General features: G+C 55.6%; 1 protein-coding gene and 1 long non-coding RNA gene across 2 annotated transcripts in view; one reads left to right on the top strand and one right to left on the bottom strand.

The window, feature by feature from the left end:
- Nucleotides 1-16099, bottom strand: part of RASGRF1 (Ras protein specific guanine nucleotide releasing factor 1) — a 73731-nt gene that overhangs the window by 3836 nt on the left and 53796 nt on the right. Inside the window, exons 16-25 of the mRNA XM_066238285.1 lie at nt 15685-15810; nt 14279-14449; nt 13697-13803; nt 13184-13296; nt 11960-12020; nt 10222-10325; nt 9998-10082; nt 7573-7770; nt 6363-6442; nt 442-559 (exon numbers count right to left, since the gene is read on the bottom strand). Of these exons, the coding sequence (XP_066094382.1) occupies nt 442-559; nt 6363-6442; nt 7573-7770; nt 9998-10082; nt 10222-10325; nt 11960-12020; nt 13184-13296; nt 13697-13803; nt 14279-14449; nt 15685-15810 (1163 nt within the window). The remainder of the gene's footprint in view (nt 1-441; nt 560-6362; nt 6443-7572; nt 7771-9997; nt 10083-10221; nt 10326-11959; nt 12021-13183; nt 13297-13696; nt 13804-14278; nt 14450-15684; nt 15811-16099) is intronic.
- On the top strand, nt 849-9939 carry LOC136310128 (uncharacterized). Its single transcript, XR_010726513.1, has 3 exons — nt 849-914; nt 7606-7801; nt 9721-9939. It is a non-coding gene; the product is annotated as an uncharacterized lncRNA (long non-coding RNA).

Below are 16099 nucleotides of genomic sequence, written 5' to 3' on the forward strand. Positions count from 1 at the left end.
AGGAGGTGCCGCTCATGGGACTTCGGTCACATAAAGTACACATTTATATAGACAGTAGTGGACGGGGCATGAATAAAGGCGTGGACTTCTGAGCCAGACAGACAGGACTCTGGTTCTGGCTCTGCCCTTCGCCGAGGGGTGACCCGGGGCTGGTCAGGGACCCTCCAGCACCAGTTTGATTATCTTTAAGGTGGGGGGTACCAAGAGCACCTGCCCGTCAGACTGGGCATTGCAGGAGGGAGTGCAGTAAGGCAGGCTCTGGCGGCCAAATGCCAACTGCTTGTGAACAGAACCACGGTGCTCAGCGGAGAAGCCGATTCAGGCTCCCAAACAGGTGTGCCCTCCCTGGTGGCCCTGGGGCTGGTGGCAGAACATGGGTGGGCCCAGGACTGGGGACTGGGTTTTGGGGCCCCCCACCCTGCTCTGCTGTGGGAAACGCACCATTCTCATTTTGGAGAAGTTGACCAGGCCATCCTCCGTGTAATTGGGTGTCCCCTCTTCAATGAAGGCTAGGTCGGTGAGGTACATCCCCAGGTAAGGGACACAGGGTGGGTCACAACTTGGAAGCAAACGGCATTAACAAAGGTTTTCACTTAAAAACAAGAGCCTCCCCGAGCACACGACACCCGCCCACCTCTCCTCTATGTTTTCCCACGGACACGCTCCATTCAAACCCTACCCTGGAATCATGTCCCAGAGGGCTTTGCAGCCCCCGCCCCTTTCCTGCCAGTCTCTTTCTGCCCTGTGGGGCATCTGTTCCTCATGCCCCGCTGGGACCTCCGCTAACCAGCACTGGGGTGGGTGCCAGAGCAGGAAACCCTGCCTTCTGACATCACCTTCCTGGAAGTGGCTTCTGGTGACAGCTTCCATGGTTGGTGACCGTAGGGGGGGCAGCATTTTGGGGAGATGGAACGGTGAGTGATGGGCCATGCCTGTCCCAGCAACCCTGAGACTCCTGTTACTGCTCCATCGTGACTTGTTCTGGTGCCTCTGGGTGGGGGGCTAGTAAGGGGCTGACACTGTGACGGGTCCATCCTGCTCCCTCAGGGGACCCCTCAGACAGTGCTCTGCAGCCGCCACTCGCACCCAGATGCAGGTGCCCCTCGTTTCCAGCCCAGATGCAGGTGCCCTTTGTCTCCTTGTGGCCACTTGGCCAGCCTGCCAGTACAGAGGAAGGTGAGGCAGGGAGAATGGCCGAGCAAGAACAGAAAGCTGGCTGCCAGCCCTCGCCTGCTTGCTGTGTGACCCTGGGCCAGTTCTTTCCCTCTCTGGTCCTCAGGTTACCCTTATATGATAGAACGGATGCTAAGACAGTTTTTGCTCATCTGAGAGTTGGGTTTAGGTGGTGGCCAGACACTATAAAATAACATTGATGCGCGCAGTAGGAACACTGAAGGCCACATGCCCCAGCACTGGAGCAGACAGCACGTTGGTGGGAGTCTGGCTCTGGCACTTCTAGCTCTTGCCATTCTCCTCCCCACCTGTTTTTCCTTTTAAACAAATAGCAACAGGTCTCTGGATCAGAATGTTGCAAACATCAGGATCAGTCAGAATTTCACAATGTTTTGTTTTCACTATATTTTTTTATGGTGATGTTATGTTTTTGGAAAATATGCTGGTGTCCTATTGACTATCATGATATATTCAATAGTTTCCCTTTCTATTTATAGGTAAATTTGTTTTGGGGGGAAAAGTGAATGAATGTAAAAGAGATTCTTGTGTCCAAGTGTGAGGAAGAACCTTTGGGGAACAGTAGGCAGGAGTGTTTTTCAAACTGTAGGTCTGACCCTCTCATGGGTGTTGACCAGATTAAAAAAACTTTTTTTTTGAAGAAGAGAAAATATCTGAGTTTGTTGCATGAACTGAAGGTATATGTCACTCTGTGACATTTTTGTTCTTGTCTTGCACATATGCATTTTTACACAGGGTCACACTGTGAAATATAATTACTTTACTACGGGTTGTAATGAAAGCAAGGGTCATGCTGGTTGTGGTCCCATGACAGTCGCATGGCTGGCTCTCACTTCCCATCTCACTGCATTGTGTGAAGCACAGGCGTGTGAATCTGGTGGAGAAGCAGCTCCCAGATCTGAGAGGGAACCTGCAGCTGGAGGACCTGGCGGCCGGCACGCCCCTCCCCCACCGCTGCTACCTCTGTTCCCAGAACGCCTTATCGTGGAGGGACTGGAGCCTGACTGAAGCCTTCCGGGGGCCCTCACCACACAGACCAGTGAAAATATCAGGGGGCTTTTGGTCACTGTGTGTGGGGTTCCTGAGCTGTGTTTTTTAAATTTCAGTGAGAGGAGGGGAGATGCAGACTCCTGCATGCGCCCTAACCAGGGTCCACACAGCAACCCCCATCTGGGGCCTATGCTTGCCACTGAGCTACTTTTAGTGCCTGAGGCAGAGGCTCCACAGAGCCATCCTCAGTGCCCAGGGTCAACGCACTTGAATCAATCAAGCTATGGCTGCAGGAGAGGAAGAGAGAGAGAGAGAGAGAAGGGGGAGTCCATAGCAGATGGGGAGCAGGGGAGAAGCAGATGGTCGCTTCTCCTGTGCCCTGATTGGGAATTGAACCTGGGACTTCCACACACCGAGTTGATGCTCTACCACTGAACCAACCAGCCAGGGCCTCCTGAGCTATTTATTGAGGTTCATGATTCAGTTGTTTGTAACTTAGTTACCTGCAAGTTCAGGGCAGCCCCAGCACCAAACTCTGTCCCTGTTTACCAACTTCATCATGGGGGGCCTTGTAGGACGGGCCTAGGAAACAGCACACTTAGTGTGCGCACATGCATGTGCGCGCACACACACACACAGCTGAACCCAGAGCCATGTTGGTACATGTGTGGGGTGTCATATCAGAGCCAGCATGGCAACGGGGGAGGGGTGGGGTGGAAAGGGCTGGCAGACAGCCCCTGAAGGCCACCACTGCAGGGCACTGACCCATGCTGAGCAGCTCAGTGAAAAGGGAAGCATGCTGAGGGCTTCCTGTTGGCAGAACACCCATCTGCTATGGACTTTCACTGTAGCCATCTGGTCCTGCTCAGGTGGGGCCCAGCCCGGGTTAGGGCCCATCCAACTCTGATACAGGATGGCTTTCTTTTTTGGCAGACTCCTCACATGCCTTTACCTAATGTTTTAGGGAGCAGAGAGAAGTGCCTTTCATTCTAGAAGTTGCTCTGGTTTCCAGGACATTGCCTGTGACACTCGGCATCAGGCCTCACCCGTGCTGTTTGGAGCCCCCAAGCTTGATGTTTCTCTCTACTGAGAAGTTCCTGATGATGCCAAGTGGGAGATCAGAGATCGGGTAGCACCCATCACTGAAAGACAGATGCAGTTGCCTGACCGGCTCCTCTCCACACCCAAGGAACCAGGGACAAGCGGGTGTCACCTGTCCTTTCTCCACGCCCTTTCCTATGCCCACCTCACCTGCAGGACAGGCCCCTGTCTCTTACAAGTACTGGCTGGTAGGGGACCTCCACTTCCTGTGGGGGCACCTGGGGCTGGGTGATATGGGCTGGAACCCTTGTGGTCAGGGCCCTAGGTCCTGGCATGTGATGCAAGAAAATTAGGTGCTCTGATTTAGAAAAAAATAATGCAGTGAGGACCTGTAGTGGCACAGTGGGTAGAGCATTGACCTGGAATGCTGAGGTTGCTGGTTCGAAACCCTGGGCTTACCCGGTCAAGGCACATACAAGAAGCAACAACTACGAGTTGATGCTTCTCGCTACCTTCCCAACCGCTTTTCTCTCTCTCTCTCTCTAATATCAATAAATAAAAATCTTAAAAAAGTGCAATGAGGCAGGAGTGGGGGAGGGGCTCAGAGTCTTGCGTAGTCTGTTGTCGCACGAGCTGGAGACTGGCTGAGCGTGTGTGGGGATGGGCTGGTGGTCAGCCGGCCTGTCCTCCATAGCTGTTCCTGTCCTTAATTCAGGGGACACGGGGACAGGCTTTCCTGGCAGCAGCCTGCCGTCACAGCCTGTCTCCGTTCCTCTCAGTGGAGGACTTCCTAGTCACACTAAGTGCAGATATGCAAACGTGTGCTGGGTTGAAGCGAAACACGGGCAAAACGGCAACCGACCCCAAGAGGGCTGGCGGCCAGATTTTACGGCCAGATTTAGTTGTTAGCCAAATTCAGTTGTTAGCCAAATTTGGTTGCATGTACCTGTGGGAAGGTTCTGATCACGGGGAGGCTGAGCAGAGGGGCCAGTGTCAGGGGTGTGGTCTGGGGGCAAGAAGGGAAGATACAGTCACGCTCGGGTACCTGAGTAGAGGACTGAAGGGGTGCACCTGGGGGAAGGGAAGTGAGACTTGGGGGGTGCAGTCTGGGCTGGTGAGGGTAATAAGAGGTGCTGGTACGAGATGGGATATTTAAATGACAGGCTGAAAAGGGGCTGGGCCAAAGGAATGGGGATGAGGACCAATGTGAGGAGGCCTATCACAGGTCCTTGTGTGGGTGGGTTTTCAACTGTGCCTACAGACTGCCGCCTCATGCCCTCTGCCCACTCTCCCCTGCCTGGTGAGACAGGAGCCAGTGCTCACACAACATGCTCTCTGTGGAAAGCAGAGTGCCTCAGGAGAAAGGGTGCAGAAATGTTTGCCCCCAGTGGCCTCAGCCTCTCCTTCCTCTGCATGGCTGGGCCCATGTCTCTATGAGGCGAGAACTCATTTGCATATGGGTCTTAGAGCCCAGAGTGCCTGCAGGCTCCCTCCATCCTGCACGGCAAGGACAGAGGTGTCTGGGAAAGGCACTTACACGGGTCCACGAGTGACCTGAGAGAGGGAGGACAGTCAGGATGGGGACTCAGACAGAATGGGACCACAGGGGCTGTGGCGGCGGTGGACGAGGAAGCCATGTGAAGGAGGCAGATGGAGGCGCCCAAGGGCGGACGGACAGTTGGTGAATGCACGGTGGGGCAGCTCCCCACAAACACAGTCCACAGGGGCTCCAGGAGCCGGGGCAGGGGAGAGACGGCCGGATAGCACAGATGGATGCAACATCTGTCTGAGGACACAAACAAAGTGGAGATGGTCAAGGCAATGGACACGGAGCTGGCAGGGGGCAGACCAAGTACGCAGGCAGAGAATGGAGAGGCAGACAAGGCTGGTGGTGGTGGGGTGCATCATAGCCACTGTGCCGGGCCGAGTGCTGACAGGTCTGGTCCCCAGGCCCTGGGGTGCTGAGCTCTGGGGACCCTGTACCAGCTGGCCCCCAGTCACCTCCAGGAAGACAGAAGAGGTGTGCTGGGCTCTAAGGGAGCCAGGACACCTGGTCTCCAGAGTCTCTCCACCCTCTGGCAAGTAGCCAGGCAGGCAGGGAGAGTGGGACGCATGCTCGGGTGCAGATGGTCAGTGACAGAAGAACAGAGACTAGTGTAGAGACCCGAAGTGTGCTTATACTGGGAGGGATGGCAAACCTTCCTTTGTTGTGACTATGTGGCCACAGAGTGTGCCATGGGGCCCAGTCTCAGGCACACCAGAGCACCACCCTGGGAGGCCAGCCTGGCTGAGGCTGGGCTGTCATCAAGGCCAGACAGGAGCTCCTAAGTTTCCTTGTCTGGAAAAACAGGAGGAGAGAACCTGTCACAGTGGTGGTCCTCGACAGGGGCAATTGTGCCTCCCGGGGGACATTTGGCTATGTCCAGAAACTCTTTTGGTTATTGTGATTCAGGGTGTGGGTCACTGGCATCTCATGGCCAGAGGCCAGGGAGACTATTAAATGTCCTACAGTGCACAGGACAGCCCCGCAACAAGGAATTTCTTGCCTTAAATGACCAGGGGCCCAAGGTTGAACAGCCTGCCTCACAGGCGACGATGATGGGGCCGCACATGCTGGGGCCAGGGTAGCTCTTTGCAGGCCACGAGGGGCAATTACGGGTAAAGTGGCATTTCTTTGATTCTAAGATGCCATTGCCTATAAAGGCACTTTTGTTTTAATGACTGATTCCCAAGTAGAAGAAGTAAACACAATCATATTAAAGAGACACGCTGGCTTTAAGACATAGCCCAGTGTCAGAAATACTAAAATGTAAAAAAACCCACAAAAAACCCAAAACATGCATTTTAGAATCCAGGAGTATGGCACTGTGCTCAGTGCAGCTACTAAGCGTCTTGGGACCGCAGTGTTCTTCCTGGGCCTGTCCTGGGAAGTGACACCAAGACTGAACTTCTTGGGCAGATGGTAGGGGACAAAGCTGACCCACCCTGGGGGGGTCTGGGATGTATAGGGGTCTTGTAGGTAGACAGACAGACACACAGACAGACAGACCTCCTGCTCCAGCCAGATGGGGCGTGTGAATGCCTCTGCAATGTGGTTCTACGAGTTAAAAGACAACAGTGACAGAGCGACACACACTTACTTTTTCAGAGCTTCTCTCAGATTCTTAAATCTGCCCTCTGATGACACAAGCTTTTGGAGCTTATCAATCAAAGCTTTTGTCTAGAAGGAATTAGAAGCGTTTACTAGCACCCAGCACGCGCGCAGGCCCGCGGCTCTGGCCCACACTCCGCATGCTGCCACGGCTCCACGACCACATGTGCTTTGCTCTCCACAGGCACGTGGACTCGAGCACTTCCTGAGCCTAGGAGCCTTGACCCCAGACCCTTGAGGGCCCTTGTTCTGTGTGCCTGTGCTCACACACATGTCCTCCATCGACACAGACATGGGGTGCGGGGCCTGAGTGTCGGGAGGAGGACCCAGTGGGTGAGCAGGACTCAGTGGGTCACTCCTGGGAGCTGGCACCCAGAGCAGAGGGGGCGGGTGTTTCATGATCACGATTCTTCTCATGAACTGCACCCGAAGGACGTGACCATCTTCTCACAACTTCACCTTTCTATATCGGGACACCACCCAAAGTTAGGGATCAAGAGAAAAGATAGCGAGAGGAAAGGGTGCCTCGGAAGCTGGCCCTGTCCTCTGGCGGTGCCTGTTCAACCTCCTGCAGGCATGCAGGCTGGGGCTGGGCACTTACCAAGTGTACCAAGGAAGTGGCCCAAGGTCCCCACTTTGTACTCCTTTCACAAGAACTGCCCCTCAGGACCCCAGTGACGGGATCTTTATTCCCCACGTAGAATCTTCCAATAGTATTTCAGAATCTTGTCTTGAATAAATAAAGGTCAAGCCCTCATTTAAGATCACCAACTACTCAGTGGGTAGCAGGGACCAGCTAATGCTTTGGTGGACAGAGGTATGGTAAGGCACTTGCAGGATTATCTGAGCACCATCTCAACAACCTGCTGGTCTGGGCTGGGCTTCCCATGAAGCCACCGCTCTTGCCCTAACTCAAGGAGAAGAGTGTTAGGACCAATAATCATTACCTTACACTTCCCATTTTGGGGCATTCATTATTCAAGTGGGAATTACAGACCCATGGGTCCCAGTGCCACATCTGTGGGCCTGATATCTTGTTCCAGGTGATATTTGGAGAAGAGGTTCTCTGTTGTACCTGGGAGCTGGCCCTCACCCTGTCCTTTGTCCACCTACGGCTGCCCAGTGTCCAGCACTCTGGACTCCCTGCCCCAGCCCCAGCCCAGTCCCAGCAGGCAGTGGTGTCAGCTTCCTGCGCACACCTGCTTAGAGACTTTGAGCCATGTCTTTTTCAGCCGGAAGATGGCGCTCCGGTTCATGGACGAGGTGATCTCCAGCACAGCATTGTAGTTGTGTAGGCAGCGGCAGATGTCGGCCACAGCCACCCACTTCTCAATGGCGCTCACCCTTGCATTGATGTCCTCATTACGGATGATTTCTGAAGCAATCAAGTTACTGATCTTTAAGGCCATGCAATAAGACAAAAAAAAGGTAAGAGGAATCAGTATTGTAAAGATGACAAATCACCCTTATTTGTAGATGATCTGATCATCTGTTTGAAAAATCCTGAAAGGGTGCTTAGGAACAACTAACAAAGCCCATTAGGATGGCTGTTTAAGGACTCAATATACAAAAATGAGGGTTTTCTCTGTATTAGGATATCAATTAGAAAATACAATGAAAAAGATTATCTTCAAAATACCAGCAGGAATCTGTAAATCACCAGCATTTTTGTGGGGTGGTATATGGAAAAAAACCAGTTACCAAAGGTTATAAAAAGTTTGAATAATGGCCCTGGCTGGTTGGCTCAGCGGTGGAGCGTCGGCCTGGCGTGTGGGGGACCTGGGTTCGATTCCCGGCCAGGGCACATGGGAGAAGCGCCCATTTGCTTCTCCCCCCCTCCCCCCCTCCTTCCTCTCTGTCTCTCTCTTCCCCTCCCGCAGCGAGGCTCCATTGGAGCAAAGATGGCCCGGGCGCTGGGGAGGGCTCCTTGGCCTCTGCCCCAGGCGCTAGAGTGGCTCTGGTCACGGCGGAGCGATGCCCCGGAGGGGCAGAGCGTCGCCCCCTGGTGGGCAGAGCGTCGCCCCTGGTGGGCGTGCCGGGTGGATCCCGGTCGGGCGCATGCGGGAGTCTGTCTATCTCTCCCCGTTTCCAGCTTCAGAAAAAAAAAAATAGTTTGAATAATAACAAAGAAAAAGATCAAAGTCCCAAACACAAAAGTAAAGATGTCATTTTTCAAAAGCAATACGTGTGAAACATTCTTCCTACTGGCCAGGCAGCCAGGACAAGTGTGTCATGTGCTCCCACTTCCAGTCATGAGAGGCTCTTTACTGTGTAGATGATTAAACTCCGAGGAGTGGAGCTGAAGGTGCGCTTGGGCTGTCGCCAGGCTGGAGTGGGGGGGGGGGGCTGTGGCCACAGGGGGGTATATGGTTTTTTTCCATATACCACCCCTGTGCTGCCAGACACGACTTAGGATGCCTCAGGCATTTCCCCTGGTTTCCTAAAACAGCCCCATCTTTTAGGGTCAGTATGAGGTTTTCATGAGTTGCAGGTAAAGCCCAGTGCTAAGTGGAACGCAGGAACTCAGAAAACAGGCAGTTATGACTTGTATCAAAGAACAAAGAAAAGCCCTGGCCGGTGGCTCAGCGACTAAATCATTGTCCCAGTGCACCAAGGCTGCTGGTTCAATCCCTGGTCAGGGCACACACGAAAAGCAATCAATGAGTGCACAACTAAATGGAACAACTAAGTGGAACAGTGATTTGATGCTTCTTTTTCTCCTTCCTCTCTCTCTTTTTCTCTCTCAAATCAATGGAAAATCTTTAAAAAAAGGAAAAATAACACAGAAAAAGTGGATGTTCCTTGTGATGTACATCATATCATCTGACCCCCAACCGTGTTTTCCCGAGGCGCTTCTGGGAGTGGGGTGTATGTGACAGGGCGAGGGGGATGTGACTGACGCCCCTTGTCTCATCATCAGTGGGTCTAGGCCCTTCCTGCTCCTGGCCCAGGGAAACCGGGGCAAGGGGTTCGGGGTGGGGGGGGTTGGAGGAGCCAGATATCAGGACCATCCTGATCCCGCCCAGAGACACACACATGAGCCCTTGGCTCAAACTCAGCCTTGGTTTCACCAGCTCAGTGGCCTTAGTCTCTAATATAACCATGGGACCATCCTACCCACAAGCAAAGGCAAGAAAGGAAGAGTTAAAGCATCACTTCCAGGAGCGTTGGGACTCCTGGCCAGAAAGAACTTCAGGGACTTCAGGGTTTCTGGGTAACGTATTATTAAGGGGAAGTTGTCTAACATTTCCCAGCCAAATGTATTTGTTTTTGATAATAAGATGAGGCTGGAAAGTGAGAAGCATAGCAACGGGCCCTCATTCCTGTCCATCCAAATCTCCCTGCAGACTCACCAGGAAGCCACTCAGAGGAGCGGCCCCGCGTGGGAATCCCGGTGTGCAGCGCGGGCTCACAGAGCCAGAGCTGGGCTCCCTGCCCCTTCGCATCTTCCCAGCGCCCACCTAGGGTCAGCTCCGTTTGATAGGAGGAGAAATTGAGGCTGAGACAAAGCAGCAGCCCAAGGCCCCCAGCAAGAGGTGGGGGGGGGGGCTGGAGAGGCCCCAGCAGGATCCTGCCAAAGAAAAGCCTGGGAGAGAAAGGCACTGCCCGCCCGCGGGTACTCACGTCATTGAAATGCTTGGTGGTTTTCATGATGTAAGGGGTCCTTTCATTCTTTTCCAGTTTCATCCAGCCTTGTCCAAAGAACTCCCTGCAGGAAGGAGGGGGACACCCAGGGTGGGCGCAGTCAGGTGGCCTTCCTGGTTTCTCTGCTTTTGAGGGTCTCATTTCTGGGGGAGTGACTTTCTGCAGAGCGGGAGGGGGAGGTCCAGGCACCCACACCCACTCACTCGTAAGGGATCTTCTTGAAGACCAGGTGGTCCAGCAGGGTCAGCTGCTCAGCAATCTCCAGGGCTGAGTGGTTTTCAAAGGGCTCAGCCTTCACGCCTGCGGCCTGAGTGGGGTAAAGTCTGAGTTAGGTCCCCAGGGGCCACCTCCTGGCATTCTGGCCGCTTCTCTAAGGGGATCTCTGTGGATTCCAAGGTCCCGGCGGTGGACAGGCACCCTCCTGCCAGACCAGATGGGAGATGAGGGGAGGGGACAAAGGGAGTCAGAGCCACCATTGTCTCGCCCTGAAGGCCTGTGCCCTGTGCTGCCTAGTTTAGTCATCTCTCACCCTGCCAGGGGGCTGTTGTCACCCCAGCAAGTGAATGAGACAACAGAGCTTCCAGAGGTTAATGATGAGCGCAAGTCACGTGGCCAGGAACCGACTGACTGGGGCCAGGCTGGGATGCATCACTCCCCTCTGGTTCTGTCTGGGCCCACAATGGGCTCCATAAAATTCACTAGCAGACGTGGACTCAGGTATGGTTGCCTCCTGGGACAGTGTTCCTGTCCTGCAGCCAGAAGACAGCTGACTGGTCTTTGTCCCAGGGTTACTGTGTTCCTGGTGACAAGGCCGCCCATGGGGGACACTGCCTGAGCCCTGTGACCACGGGAGATCTTGGAGAAACACTGGCCAGGGGACCGAGGTCTTGTGGCAGGGATTGCATAGAGTTGGACACGGGGAGGCTGGTGTCCTCGGAACAGAGGCCTCAGGAGGGCCTGCTGGATCTTGGAGGGGCTCCTGGGAGCTGAAGAAATGGGGGGAGGGGACATCTATGCTGGTCTGGGAGGAGCCCCTGTCCTCTGAGGATGAGTCAGAAACAAGTGTGGCCTTGTAGAAGCTCTGATGCAGGGCCACAGGTGTGGGAGACATGATGCTGTGGGAATGAGTTCTCAGAAAGGGAGTGGGGACCCATGGGTGGGGACTGCAGGTGCCACCTAGGACGCCATATTACAGGGTGAGGGCGCTCATGGCAACGGAGCCCCTGCTTCTAAGCAGGTGCAGGCAAGCAGGCACCTGAACCAATTACACCCCAGGGCCCAGAATGCTGATCTGTCAGGGCCAAGAACCCTGGGGGACGCCTGGAGCTGGGGGGGGGGGGGGCTGGGGCCCAGAGGCCTGGCTGAGAGCAGGCGGCTTCCTCTGTTCCCTTTGCTGGGGACCGAGAAAGAGGGGGACCCAGGAAGCAGGGGTGGGGGTGACAGCTTTCACAGGCTGTGAAAGCCCTCATAACAAAGCCTCTCTGAGGCCACTGGGGCCTCCTCCAAACTAGACATGCCCCACACTGGTTCTCAGGGCCCAGGGCAGCTCAGCGGCACTTTGTTGGGAAGAGTTTCAGGCTGTTCAGGAACAAGAGGCCCTCATGTTCTTGAGGCGTAAACATTGCAATCGGGCCCTATTGAGAAACGGGAGCGCAGTGGCGCCGCTCCCCTGCAGGGAGACACAAAGGCGAGCGCTTCTCCCAGGGTTACAGGCATCTGGGCCCAGAGGGCCAATCTGTGAGAAGAGAAGCCGTGTCTGTACAACCTAATTTCTGCCTGAGCAGAAATCAGACTAGTGGGTGGCTTCCAGGCACGAGTCCCACAGTGCTTCCCTTGGGACAGGATCTGGGCAGGGTGACTGCGCTCACTTAGGGGGTCCTGGGAGCCAGCGAGCCTGGGAAGGACAGGCTTGGCTACCAAGAGGCGGCAGGTTTGGCTCACCATCTGCGTGATCTCCTCCAGCGTGATCTGATTGTCCCCTGGGTCCTCCTGCGTCAGAGTCCTAGGGACGAGAAGGCACAATGAGACTGTCAGTCTGTATCGCGCCTCACCTCCGGGACAGACCCCCACACGTCCCCTGGACTGGCACCCACCCTGCAGGCACCCCTCCTGCCTCCGTCTGCTCTGCTATCCCCTCTGCCAGGAGCCCCCCTTCTTCCTCCCCTCAGGCTCCAGCCCCCTGACCCTCCTGGCCGGATGAGGTCCCCTCCTGAGCGTCTGCGGTCTGAGCCCCAGTCTCTCCGTGTCTGCACCTGGCTCCCCTGATGGCAGGGCTACGTGAACGTGAACGGTGGAGGCTGGGGAGGCAGGGAGTCAGGCCGGGGTTGGGAACAGGCAGGAGAACTCCGCCACCTGCTCTGCACTGCGCCCCAGGCAGCGTCCCGACCTTCCGGTGGGCATCCGGGAGGACCGTGACGGACACTGCGGACAGGGCCGGCTGTGTGGAAGTGCGTGTGGCGAGGTGGGAACTGGGGGGACGGAAGCCTGGAGGAGAGTCTAGGACTCGGACCTGGAAGATGGACGGGGCTGTGGCAGAGAGTCCTCGGGGGAGCGAAGGGCAGGGCCTGGCTGGAGGAAGGCTGTCGACTCTGCCGAGCATCCGAGTCAGGGACAGCCACTTCGGGCCGGAGAGGGGCAGCTGGAGTGAAGTCAGACCCTGAGCCCCGGCACCCTCGCCTGAGCCGGCCCTGGCCAGACAGTGGGCCTGCGCCCCACATCCCTGAGCGCCCTGCAGAGGCGGCAGCCTGACCTTCCCCCACCTCACTGCAGCCCTTGCAGTACTGTCCCCGTGTCACAGAGGAGGAAAGTGCACCTCTGGGCAGGGACTTGGCCCAGGTCACACAGCAACCCTACAGGCCGAGTTAGCTCAGACCTGGGCGAGAGGAAAAGTGCATCTTTGGGGACAATTCAAGTCAGTTCAACAGACATTCCCTAAGCACTTACACACATGGAACTCTCTAGAATGATGGAATGTTCATCTGGTCATCCAGTATGGAGCCACTAGCCATGTATGGCTCGTGTGACTGAGGAACTGAATGTTAAATTTTACTGAGCTTTAATGAAGATTTAATTAGTCATATGTCTATGTGAGGACACTGAAGGGCAGCTGGTGGCTGCCACTAGGACATGGATGGAGGCCCCATCCTAGCCCAGCGGGCACCCTACCTGATGATGTTGGCCGCGGCCTTCCGCTCCTGGGTCAGGAGCTCCGGGTCGTGCATGACCTCCTCCAGGAAGCCAATCACCTTGCACTTGAGTTCATCATTGGTCTCAAAGTCCTGCGGGAAGAGGTGATGGCGGCTGTGGCTACTCTGTTCAAGCAGCCCGAAGGGTCCTGAGTCAGGCTGGAGGAGGGGGCCATGGTTCCCAGGCCTGCCCTGGGGGCTGCCTCCTCATTTCTTTTCCACGAGGTCCTGGCAGGTGAAAGGCAAGTCCTGGGAGGCAGGGCCTCGGCCAGGGCCCTGGGAGGTGCAGTCCTACCTTGTACCATGAGCGACAGAAGCCCCTGTCCCTTTGAATGTCCTTGATCCCCTCCGAGAGGGTCTGAGACTGTCCACTGGCACTCTTGGTTCCTCCCTCTCATTGCCCTGCCCCCCCCCACGCCTGTCCCCTGTGCCACCATCTGATCCTGGCTCAGTGCTGTGGCCCCCCACAGCCGGCCTGGGGGCTCCCACCCACCTGGGAGTGCTTGGACACCCAGTGGCGCAGCACGTTCAGGACACGGTTGGTGGCCGCTCTACGGATCACAAACTCCTTGTCTCCATTCCTTTGGTCTGGGGGAAACCCTGGTGGCAGAGGGGAGAGAGGGTCATGAGGACAAGGAACAGGACTTGTACTCACCTCAATTCAAACCCCAGATCTGGGTCAGCCTGGCTGTTCTTCGCATGTGACTGCATGCCACGACATCCCAGTGGACACAGTTCATACCCACCCACCTCGACTGCATTCTGCATGTCCCAGGGGCTGCTGGGAGATCTGGGCAGCTTCTCTAGACTATACCCCCTGGGCCCTTACTCCAGGACCAACATGTGCAGGTGGGAGGTGGGGGTGACCGTGGCTCCATGGACAGCAGACCTCACTCTGGATACAAGTTTGCCCATGAGCAGAGGGGCTGGTGGTAGGGAGGGGCCTCCAGGCAGAGGGTCAGCACTGCCCAAGGCCAAACAGCCAAGGGGATGGACAGGATCCTGGGTCCCTGTCTCGTCATGGTCTCACAGCGGGGCTGACCGCAGGGAGGTCATGGGCGGAGCCCCCTCGCACCTGCACTGGCCAAGGACATCCTCCGGTACTTCTCCTTGTTCGGGGTGCCCTCGTTGGCACCTGCGGTCGCTATGGCAAAGGCAGAGGCTGCCGATAGGCCACTGCGGTTATTGTCCAGCTCGCGACAGGATGTCATGACCACCCCGTTATTGTAGGAAAAGAGCGGGAACTCTGGAGAGGAAGCAAAACCAGGGTGCCAGGGTGGGAACAGGCTGTGCTGCTGGCAGGATCTGTCCCCTGCCTGCCCGTGCCAACCCCGGGGCTGCCTCCCTCTGCCTTCTCCTGTGGGGATGCACGTCCCCCACCCTCCTGCTTGTGAAGAGGATCTCCAACCACCCCTCCCTCTCTGTGCTGTCCTAAACCCTGTCACGTCTTAGGCCCAGCTGGGCGCAGGCCGCCTCGAGCACAGCCGTGAGTTTCTTACCCCATGCATTTGGAATGAACGTGCAGTCAGCCCACTGCCTGACGGCGATAATGAATGCCAATGGGCTCACTGGCCTGGCGGGGAACCGAGTCCAGCAGTCTGAGCCCCCCTGCTCACTGCGTGGCCTTGGGGAGCTACTTAACCCCTCTGACTCTCAGTAGGCAATCTCTGGACAATGGGGATATGAACACCTACCTCAAAGGGGAGAATAAAGCTAATAGGGAGGTACGTGCTTAGTCTCGTATGAAAAGCTCTGTCTGCCATGGAATATCAATGCTATTAATAATAACCTTTTGTAGTAACAGTGGTGGAATCTGAGTAAGTCGGGGGATAATTGGTACTTGGGACAGAGTGACAGCAGCTACGGTGTGAGGAGCGAACTGTGAGCTGAGTTCTGCGATTTGGCTCTCGGTGAGATCTGCCTCGGGCACCTGAGAAGCGGTGGTGTGCCCCAGGTGTGCGCCCTGCGGCATCCTGCAGCTAGGTGACCTGTTACTTTACTGAGTGTCTTCAGGAGGCCTGGGGGTGGGGGGGGTTAGGGTTCAGGCTGCACCCTGTGTGTGAGAACAGCAGTCAAGAAAGAGGTCCTGAGCTCGCACCTCACCTTTGGATATTTCAGAGCCCCGTGTGCGAGGTGATTGGGCATTGTCACAACCTGTCAGTTTTTTTTTTGTTAATTGAAAAATGGGAATAACCTGGCCCCTTGACAGGGCTGCTGGGTGATTAAAGGGCCTCATGCGTAGCAGGAGCTCAGGAGACACTGCTGAACCTGGACCTCCCGTGAGTGGCCCTAGGTGCTGGCCGTCCTGCCCACCTGCGTCGGGTGGGTTGTGAATCTTGTCTGGGGCCAGAGTAGGACCCACTCAGCTGGTGTTTCAGCCCCACAGTCACCCTTTCTCAGTGTGACCGGCTGTCCCCACCCTGCCTGGACTTCACAGCCGCTCCGGGAACCTGTCTTCCGCTTTCGATCGGTGAGTTGTACCTGAGGAATTTTTGCCCTTGATGGATTTTGGTGTTGTTGGAGATTTGGTTGGCGACGTCTCAGTATCAGCATCGTCACTCTGGTTTTGATCCGTGTCTGACTCTTCCCTCATGGACACGTCTGAGCCTGGGGGTGGGGGGAAGAAAGGGGTAATCTTATGTTTCTCAAGTGGCCACTGGTTTTTAAATTTAGGCCTGTAATATATCGATGCAAAACAATACGTTTGGGCTATACCTGTGGAAGAAAGTTTAGTGGCTTTATTTGGTCCTATCAGCTCTTTCATGTACTAATGGGTGTTGTGAATCTCCCAGTAGGCTTTGCTCTATCTACCTGGGCTTCTCAGACCTTCATGGGCACACCTGGGGGTCTTTTCAGACGCAGGGGTCCCCAAACTTTTTACACAGGGGACCAGTTC

Source organism: Saccopteryx bilineata, chromosome 7 (genome assembly GCF_036850765.1).
Source record: "Saccopteryx bilineata isolate mSacBil1 chromosome 7, mSacBil1_pri_phased_curated, whole genome shotgun sequence".
Taxonomy (NCBI): Eukaryota; Metazoa; Chordata; class Mammalia; order Chiroptera; family Emballonuridae; genus Saccopteryx; species Saccopteryx bilineata.